This window comes from Nesoenas mayeri (assembly GCF_963082525.1).
Source record: "Nesoenas mayeri genome assembly, chromosome: 1".
Taxonomy (NCBI): Eukaryota; Metazoa; Chordata; class Aves; order Columbiformes; family Columbidae; genus Nesoenas; species Nesoenas mayeri.
In genome coordinates, this window is record NC_137541.1 from 163,630,372 (window position 1) to 163,641,141 (window position 10,770).

At 40.0% G+C, this 10,770-nt stretch overlaps 1 protein-coding gene across 1 annotated transcript; it reads right to left on the reverse strand.

The window, feature by feature from the left end:
• Positions 1 to 7,648: 7,648 nt before the first annotated feature.
• SLITRK5 (SLIT and NTRK like family member 5) lies at positions 7,649 to 10,533 on the reverse strand (the record flags this gene model as incomplete). The annotated part of the gene is made up of 1 exon (XM_080360780.1): positions 7,649 to 10,533. Exon 1 carries the CDS (start codon positions 10,523 to 10,525, stop codon positions 7,649 to 7,651), a length of 2,877 nt encoding a protein of 958 aa, XP_080216906.1. The 5' UTR covers positions 10,526 to 10,533.
• Between the last annotated feature and the right edge of the window lie 237 nt (positions 10,534 to 10,770).

Here is a 10,770-nt window from a genome sequence, read left to right on the forward strand (position 1 = left end):
ATTTTAAAATAGAATTTACAATGATAAAACTATCATAGCTAAAGAGTATCAATACTGTGAACAACCCTGCTTTAATTTTAGCAGAAAGCAACTGCCAATGAGACTACCAGCTTTATTATAGTTGTGGCTAATAAATTGAATTGTTCTCCTAAGTTCAGCATTTAGAAAGAGAACACATCTTTGTCATGCAATTTTTACTACATAATTAAAAACAGTTATGAAATTATTATTTTAAAACTAAATTCAGATATCTAATCATTTTAAAGAATTGTTTCAATTCTCATAGGTACATTTAGTAGGTGAAGCATGTAAGTATGTGTTTATTTATCCATTTGACTCAACAAACTAGTTGCTATTGTAATGAAGTTATAGCAAAGTTAAAGTCAGGCCACTCTTGTTATATGATACTATTCCAATATTAAAAAGTACAGTTTTAAGGCGTAAGAATATTAATGCCCCTCAATCTCTCAGCCAGTTACAAACTGGATTTGGGCCTGAACTTTTGTTCCTAGCAATCACAAAACAACATTTATAGCACTATATTGGACAAGTTGAAGTCTTGTAGGACTGGAGTGACTTTTTGGTGACTTTGTGGATTTAGCATTTTTATGCTTCATATGCTATCTGAAGAATTTTTGCTTCATTCCAGGCCTAAAAGCTTTCAAAACACACAAGGAAATATTCTTACATGACAGTAGAGACAATGTTAATTTAAGAAATATAGATGAATATAAGTGTATGTATACATATATATATATGCATACTTATATATGTATGCATACACTTCCATATACACACACATATATATATTTATTTCTTAAAATACAGATGGTAAAAAAATACAGATGGTCAAAATAATAATCTACTTAGTAATTAAACTCTGCTTTCAGAAATTAGAAAAATGTACTAGATTGTCACCTTTCAAGTTTTATTTTGTCTCCATTCCCAAACAGGAATATAAACTTTTTGTCACAGTATTGGTACAAAATTACCAGAAGGTGTTGATAATCACAAAATCAGATATATTGTTGAAATAATGAGAAGAAAATGTTTCATTACATGAAATATTTCAAATTTTTATCTCCCCCTTTTCTAGAACTATTTTTGAAAGGTCACGCACAACCATGTCATGATATACAATAGCAATTGTGTCCAAACAGAAAAAAAAAAAAAAAAAAAAAAAAAAATTAAAAAAAGTCATTGACGTTCAACTATCTATGGTCTATAGATTTCTGTAAAATTTAAAAATACTGTAAATACAAGGCTGCAAAATTACAGTGAAAGTGGTTGCATCTTCCATGACAAAACCACCACAAATGGAACAACTTTTATCAAGTTATTTAATCTAATACACAATTTTAGGACCAATCCCACAGACTTAAATAAAGATACGTTGTCAGTTCATAGGGTCCATCATTTTCAAGAACCACATTTGTACATGTGGATGTAAACTTAACTTCCCATATAATCAGGACAACATTGTTCCAAGATAAATTTTACGGTGCTATACCACATTAACGTTCAGTTAATTTGTCAGTAGATTGGATATAGATGTAATTAATTTTGGAGGTATGCAGCATAACTACAGATGTTTATCATACCTGTATTCAGATTTTTCCCTTTACTAACCAAAAATGCTAAGACAATTGGCTTATTTCAATGACAATAAGCCAAACTCATAAGACCAAAGTAAATCTTTTGTAATTTCCTGAAGTCACTGGAATCCAGTTTTGTACTTACAAAACTAGAAGCAAAATGTGGCCCATTAGCTGTAAGTTAAATAGTTAATTTGATAACCATTTAATTACAAACTTCATTACACTTTATTTCTTTGTATATTCAATTAAATAAATACCTCTGCTTCCCAGGACTGAAATGTGCCTCTTTTTGTTTCCTAACTCTGTTCTGTTCAGTATTTTAAGAATAAACAATTATTCTAAAGCATAACTGTGCTTACTTAGTATTTCTGGAGTATTATCATACAGCTAGGTACTCTGAAATGTAACTGAACAATGAACAGAAAAAAGCAATACAAATTGTGAAGACTTGTCGTATTTATATTAGGATAGTATTAATACATAGATAAACACAAATGTGTAAGACAGTATTGCTGGACTGCAGGGAGATCTATGTGCTCCCATTTCATCGGAGAACATTGCAAAGCTTCTTAGAAGGGTTGAGAAATGGTGTAAATAAACCATTAGTACAGCTGTCCCTTTCAGAGTGCTGCTGTCCTGCCCACTCTTCCCACAGAACCGCCTCACTCATCTACTCCTCCATGCACTTGTCACTCCTTAGCTTGAGGTTCTACATTTTCCAGAGTAAATGGATGCTGCAGAAGGGAGGTACAATTCCCTACAATCAAATAATCAATACAGATGTGAAGACCATTTGAAGGCTGACAACTATGGAATTGTCTGCCATTCACTCTCTCTTCTCTCCCCATTTTTCTTGTTTAATGCCTGTAGCGCCAATAGCGTTCTCATTTCTGCATAAGACAAACAAAGGTTTTGGCCTCCTTCTCTAGAGGCTGGTTTGGAGATACGGCATTTCGGTATGTCAGCCTTTAAACAAGCAAAAGGCTACTCAGGCTCCCTGGAGATACACAGCAATATAAAGAACCTGCCCTCTAAAAATGAAGGAGCTCTTGTTTACGCTGTCCTTCAGGATATATTGTCTTAATGGATTCGCCCCCTGAGAGGGAACCATATGCATTAAGCAGACTCTTAAGTTTCTGTAAGAAACACACAACTCACAGGCTAGACATATTAGCTCCAGATAAATAAAAGTCTGAATAAACTATAGAACCAGGATGTCACCTTCAGATTTTACCAACAACCACAATTAGCTATTCCCACCTTTTCAGATGTATTTTCTAAATTGTGTTTTCCATGGGTAAGAGGGTCTTATAAGATTTTACCATTAATTTTGCTATATTACTTTAAGAATGAAGTTCTTATGTGATATGAGAAAAGGTACCACCACATCTAATGTTTTCCTAAGATGAATAACCCAAAGAATTTGCTATATGCTTTGTAAAAAATGAAAACATAAGAAAACATTCAGAAATTAAATACAATATACAGAATCAACTGAACATGTTTTTACTACCTTAAGCGACCATTAAAATAATGAGAGGTAAATCTTAAAAAAAAAAAAAAAAAAGCGAGAATGTGGGCCATTGAAGCATAGAAGTGGAAGCTGCATGTATGTCAAACTTCTAATTGATAATGAGACTGACATAACATCTGGTGTTTCAAATAGTGTGAAAAAATGTCTAGAAATTACAGGGTATATCTTCTGGGACTGATCATTTGAAATTCAGGTTGTTTTAGCAAAGACAGGAATAAAGTATGTAATATAGGATAGATGAGGAGAGGAGGAAAGAGAAAGAAGGAAGGAAAATATAAAAAAAATAAAAACATAAAAATGAACATGAAAAAAGGGAAAGGGAAAGGGAAAGGGAAAGGGAAGGAAAGGGAAGGAAAGGGAAGGAAAGGAAAGGGAAGGGAAGGGAAGGGAAGGGAAGGGAAGGGAAGGGAAGGGAAGGGAAGGGAAGGGAAGGGAAGGGAAGGAAAGGAAAGGAAAGGAAAGGAAAGGAAAGGAAAGGAAAGGAAAGGAAAGGAAAGGAAAGGAAAGGAAAGGAAAGGAAAGGAAAGGAAAGGAAAGGAAAGGAAAGGAAAGGAAAGGAAAGGAAAGGAAAGGAAAGGAAAGGAAAGGAAAGGAAAGGAATAAAGAGAAAGGAAAGGAAAGGAAAGGAAAGGAAAGGAAAGGAAAGGAAAGGAAAGGAAAGGAAAGGAAAGGAAAGGAAAGGAAAGGAAAGGAAAGGAAAGGAATAAAGAGAAAGGAGAGCGAAAAAGATATCTCACCCCTAAATGCATCATTAGTATTTGTGGTACAATATTAAAAAAAAAAAAAAAAAAAAAAGAAATACAAACAATACTTTTTTACTTTATAAGAATAAATGTTCTATATTATCACAAGCCATGGTTGGATTCTAGTAGTTACACTGAGAAGTTAGGATTCCTCTTCCACTTTTTCTTCTCTTTTATTACAGAATTTCTTACACTTTCAAAAAAAATGTGAAGCCATATGAGTGATTCAATAAGCTCAATATCCCTTGTCAAAAGACTAAAAGAAAAAAAGGGGGGGGCAATCACTTTAATACCCAATCTAAATCAGTTTAATAACCAACCTAAATCAAGCTAAAATAATATTCAGAATTCTTAAAAGAGGTTTTTTTCTGTTTCTTCTTCTTATACTTTTACCCCCTTGGTCAGCACTAACTCAGCAGATCATCATGCAGAGGTTTTCACTGATCTTGCTAACAGAACAAAAGTCATATCATTATACAATTTTTTTTTTCTTTATATAAGTTATCTTGTGTTATCAAATCAGAAACACATCATCCTTTTCAGGTCACATTCCCATCTACATGTTCTCACTATAAATTTCCACAGATAATATATCATTGTAGCCAGGGAGTGGAAAATCCTGCTTCCATTAAAGTCCTCATTTACAAATAGCCCTTTCTGGTGTGTTTCAGGATAATTATGAACTAAAGAATACTATTTTGCACTCTGTATTCTTTTTTAAGGATTTATCTTCAACAATGCACTTTCTGAAGGTAATTGATGCCATTTCTGTTTCTTTTTTTCCTCCAGTAGTGGAATTGATAATATATTTTTCTAGTGAAGATGAGAAATTGAAGAGATTTAAATTAATTGTTCCAGTTTTAGTATAGACACGTAGAAAAATTCTTCATTACCAGTTATTGTGTGCAGAAAACATGGAAGCAGCACTACTACAGGCTTCAGAAATGGCAGCATCAGAATGCAAGCATAAACAGCATAAACAGACTGCCGAGGCATTTCTATCAGCTATTTCTTACAAATCCAGGCAATTTCTGCTCATTTACTCATTTGTGGATGCTGCCTCTTTGTGGCAGAATGCCATGTAAAATGTACCTTTCACGTGAAGGGCCTAATCCTACATTTGTATTGACACCTATTCAAACTGCTGTTTATGAGTTTAGAAACACGGAGAAAAAGAAATATATGTACACATGAACAGAAACATACTGTTTGTAGGACCTTCTCATTCAATCTTTACTTGAGTCACACTTTCGCTTAGTGAATGAGGAAGCCAGTGAGGCTGAAAATTTTCTTACTTATGCGTGTTTAACAAGTGGGCCTCTGCTGAGTTTAAATGGAAGGAGAACCAGGCCACTGGTTTCAGCAATAGTTATAAAGGAAGTAATTCAAAATTAGGCCTCCAGAACTGCACCTCAGGCAGCAATACCCACATGTCTCACTAGTGTCAGCAGGAGGTCTACAGGAGATCGAGAGCAGTGTACAGAACAGCCATGTGTTGTGTCTCTAGTGACAAAAGAATACTCTTCATATCTGCATTTCTAACTGAAATAACACTCCACTGACTAAACTGTCCAAGCTAAATACAGTCACACTTTCTTTTTTTTTTTTTTTTTTCTCAGTGTGGGTGGCATAGAGGGAAGAACACATGCCAAGAAAAAAACATTTATCTTGAATTCCAAAGGACCAGTTATATAGCTTTGTCTTTGTAGAAAGTGACGGTTTGTACATGGAGAGAAAAAGCAGAAGAGAACAGAGCCCTTTAGCAATAAAAAATGTACTAGTGAGCAATTCTGCAAACAATACCAAACATGATAACCTAATGAAAAAAGACAAAACCGCATGTGAAATAACACTCCATTCCATATATTAAAGAATGCTTCAGCAAGAAGACAAAACATAAATATAAAACTATCCTATCCAGTATGCTGGTGAAACACATACCCATGTGTCACTCTCTGATCCATGTTATATATGCTGGTAATTATCATATGTTGTGTTTTGAAAATAGACAACACATTATATTTTGCCTAAAAATGTTAGATCTTTCTGATGAGCCCTAATTGCTAGAAAAGAGAATCCAACACACAAACAGACAATTTTGGCAAGGAATTTTAAACTTCAGGTACTCATTACTTCATGTTCTGACATTTGAAATATTTATCAAGTGTTTATTCAGAAACTATTAAAAAATCACATGTGCTGGGATACATATGAGACATCAGTTGTCCCATTTACAGTGATGCTGTGTATATGAATATCTTTGCCATTGCCTGCTGCCCAAAGGGGTAAAGACATTGTATATAGGTGTGTACAGTCCATAATTTGGTCTTTCGAGATACCAGTAAACATGTGGATCTGTACAAGTGCAATCTTACTTGACTAAACAATCAGAAAATGGCTACAACAATTGTAAAACCATTATAATTTGGTTAAATAATGAAAAAAAAAAAAAAGAACACTGACAAATCAAAAATTAAATACACTTTTTTCCTGGTAAAATGAATATCTTCTACATGTCCCTCACTAGTTTGCCCAACCAGACGCCTGAACAAGAGGTTACTAAAAGGTAATTTTAAAATAGAGGAACATTATTTTTTTCTCTTGTGGTCAAATTATATGTCTTAGATTGTCTGTTACAATTTGGTCATAATTGGCATTATCTGTAGTGATTTAAAAGCTCCCCCTGATACTACATCAGCTTTGGAAAAAAAGCTCTTGGTGTAGTGCAACACTTTAAAGCAATTGGCAGACTTTGGACCCCATCCTGAAAAAATAAAAACCACTTAAAACATCCCAGTAGTTTTACTTGTAAGAACAGTTCTTCATCCTTTATTGTAATCTTTTGGACATATGACTAACTTTGCTCAATGAGTGAGTCTACAAACTATGCACGTTGGTAAAGTTGTTCATGTGCCTGCAGGATGAAGGCCTAATCTGGGGCTTCTTTGACAAGTAAAGACACTCAAGCAAGTAAGAATTTGCAGGATTAGGCCCTAAAATAGTGAAGGAAAGAGAAATGCTAATGTGCATATAAAAATAGGTGCTACAATAAAATATTTTTTATATTTCATCAATAAGTTATTTTCACTAACCAGTTATGGATCATATATCTCTGCACTCTTTAATGATTTTTCCACATCTACAGTGATCCTTTTAAATATCATAATATATTTTTTAATTCAAAAGTCCAGAAAGCATACAAACACATCCTTAAAAAAAGGAAACCTTGTATTAAAGTCGGGGTGTGCTAATCTCTCCATAAAAGCCATTTAGACTCACTCATGGCTAAAAGGGGAAAATGTGCGCTGTACTCTTCAACCAGAAGGAAAACAAAATTTAAAAATGTCTGTACACAAAAAAAAAAAAGAAAAAAAAAAAAAGTGACCATTACTTTTGTATTTGTAACCTGAATATGACCTGACAAGACCACCCTACCACCTTCCCCAAGCATATATGGACATAACATATGCACAATACCAGTGTTGTGCTCAATTTACACAGTAGGTGGTTTCCTATTTCCAAACACAATAAAACAAAAATAAAAAAATAAAATAAACAGCACACCCTTTCAAAATCATTCACCGAAGCTGAAAAATCCTGTGCCAAGGCACTTCACCCTACAATAAAATGAATTAAAAGGGGAAAAAAAGTGGGCAGGGGGGGAGGGGCGAGGAGGAGGTCAGCATTTACGTTTCTTTGTTTTGCGTGTGGTTGTTAAATACAAATACTCTAGAGAAGGAGCTGCTGTGGTTGGGGGAGAGGGAAGCTGTTTCTCAGAACTGGCTGAATGTGGTCTGTTTTTCCAGCACTTCGAGGTAGTCCGGCTCTGCGTTTAGTTTTGCTTTTAGCTCCAGGTACTCGTTCCTGTTGGGCTCTACAAAGACAGTACTCGGGGGGCTGTAGAGCACCGTCTCCCGGAGCCTGCCGTCCCCCGGCCCCGGGTGCAAGTACTGATGGGCACGCCTAAGGTCATAGTTTGGGGAGTAGGTGTAGGCGGCGGGGAGCTTGGGGTAGTCGGGGAGGGTGGAGCCGGGTGTGCCCAGCGTGGAGGAGGAGGAGTGTTTGTCGGGCTCCAAAATGCCCCTGTAAAAGCGATCGGCGTCTTGCACTGGGGAGAGCAGCTCCTCCCGCGGCTCGATGGTGCTCACGCTGTACGCGGGGCTGCGCACGGGCGCATCCTCCCCGCCGGGCGGCGGGGGCGGCGGGGGCGGCGGCGCACCCCCCCCGGGTTGCAGGGGGTGGCTACTGTAGGTGACCTTGAGCTCGTGGAGGTCTTTGTAATCCTCTCCCGCGTTGCCCTCCCGGGAGCGGTAGATGGGGTTTTTGCACATGTGGCCCAGAGGGTGCGGGATGTACTCGTAGACGTGGCCGGCGGGAGTCTTCACTTTGGGCAGCGCCGCGCTTCCCCCGCCACCTCCCCCACCGCCGCTGCCGCGGTGTGGCGGGTGCTGCTGGAGGTGGGGGTGGTGGTGCTGGTGGCCGCCGCTGTAGACGCTGTACTGCATGTTGAAGGAGCTCACGTCGGAGTTGTTGGCGCTGGCGTGGTCACCCTGACCCTTTTTGCGCCGCTTCATCACCAGGACGAAGAGCCCCGCCGCCACGAAGACCGACATGATAAAGACCAGCAGCAGGCTGAGGATCAGCACCGACAGCGGCACCGAGGAGCTGCCGCCGCCGGCACCGCCCGCGGGCGCAGAGCCGCCCGCCGCCGCCGTGCCGTTGAGCCGCACGGTGGAGGAGGAAGGGGTGGTCCTGGCCGGCAGCTGGCCCGGGGACGGCGTGGGTGTGGAGACGACGATGTCCGAGTAGTCGGGGCAGAGCAGCTCCACCCGGACGGCCCGCATGTCATTCTGGGAAAACTTCTTAGGGGACTCGCAGATAACCTGGTCCACCAGGACACCGGTGTTGAGCTGCTCCAACCACAGCTTCATGCCCACCACGTCGCAGGTGCAGTCCCAGGGGTTCTCATGCAAGTCGATCTGCAGCAGGGATTTCAGTTGGTCCAGCACCCCGCTCACTGGCAGGTAGGAGAAGTGGTTGCTCCGCAGGCTCAGCCTGTAGAGAGATAAACCAGAAAAAATGTTCCCTGGCAAAGATCTCAGAAGATTGTTGTTCAAAAACAAGAGCTGAAGGTTGGGGACAGGTTCAAAGGTGCCTGCCTCTATCTCCCGGATGACGTTGTACTGCAGGAAGAGGTACTGCAGGCTCTGCAGCCCAAAGAACAGCTCCGGGCTCAGCCGCTCAATCCGGTTCCCATTCAGGTACAGCCTTCGCAAATTAGTTAAATCCCCAAAAGCCCGGTCCTGAATGACCGAGATCCGATTATTGCCCAGGTGCAGTAAATCCAGCCCAGTAGCATCCACAAAATCTGCCCTGCGTACCAGAGCAATGTAGTTTTCCGTCAGATACATCTTTTTAGGATTATAGGGTTTGGGCTGCAGTTCAGAAATACTCTCAATCTTCCTCTCCTGGCAATTGACATTGAGGCCCAGATCAGAAATCTGCAAGTTGCAAGTGCAGGCAGTGGGGCACTCCAAAGGCACCGGGGATTTGGTCTGATAGGCAATGCTGGGGCCGTAGTTGCTGTATCCCAGATCTTTTGAGGGCAGGCGGGAGGTAGGGCGCACCCTCGTCTTGTTGGGTTGGCGGGTCCCTTTGGGGGGCTTCAGGGGGGATTTGTAAACAGCTGAAGAAGAAGTGGCCACTGAGTTGACCGAAGCTGGGGTAGTGTGAAAATACCCTGTGGTGCTTAATGGTGTCTGTGGTCTCATTTCATAATCCGAGATGAGCCTCCTGGGGCAAAGCTCCTGCTTGGAGACTTCATCCAAGTCTCGACCATGTAAGCGGAAAGGGGTCTCACAAACCACATCTCCCACCAGAGCAGAGTATGAGATACTGTCCAGCCAATCCTTTAGAGCAATCAACTCACAGGAGCAATTCCAGGGGTTCTCCTCCAGCTGCAGCTCCACCACTTTATCCATGTGCTGCAAAAGGCCCACATAGGGCAACAGCTTTAGCCGGTTACCCCTCAGGTCCAGGTGAGTTAAGGGCACAAAACGGAAAAGGTTGTTGGGCAAACTGGAGAGGAGGTTATCATTGAGAATCAGCACCTGCAGCAAATGCAGTTTGCTGAAGGCATTGGGTTCAATGACGCTAATATAATTATAATCGACCTGTAGGTATTCCAAACTCTCTAGCCCAAGGAAAGTGTCATCTCGTAAAAGTTCCAGCTTGTTATTGTTCAGGTGCAGCCTCCTTAAACCTTTCAGACCATGAAAGGCCCCTGTTTCGATGTCTTGTATGTCGTTGCTACCCAGATGCAAAATCGAAGCTCCCGTGTAATTAACAAACTGGTTTGGGTAGAGCCTGTTCAAAAGGTTCCCAGACAACAAGAGGTGGTAGACAGGGAACCTTGGTGGACTGATCTCAAAAAGGCTGATGATTCCTCTGTTTTCACAGCTCACTGTTAAGATGCCGTCCTTCTCCTCACAAGGACATGCATTATCACAGATTTCCCCATAATACTCGATGCTTTCTGCCCATGAAAGGACTAGAGATGTTAAAGCAAATACAATTGTCTGCAGCATCCAGATATGCATTTTTTTGTTGAGATCCTGTTCCAAAGTTACTGTAGAGCAGCAAGCGTACATTTTATTTCCTGTAAGGGTAAGGAAAAAAAAAAAAAAAAAAGAAGGCAACATAATAGCATAGCCCTATAAAATTTAAAGTGGACACAAAGTTTATATATATCTTCAGTGGGGGAGAGAATGGATCGTTTATCAAACAAACAAACAAAAAAACCCCTCCTGTCACTTCTAATTCCCACACTTTCGAAAACTGGACGACATACATTGATTAAAAGGTTGATAGGCAACTCCTAGAGAGTCAAATGCCT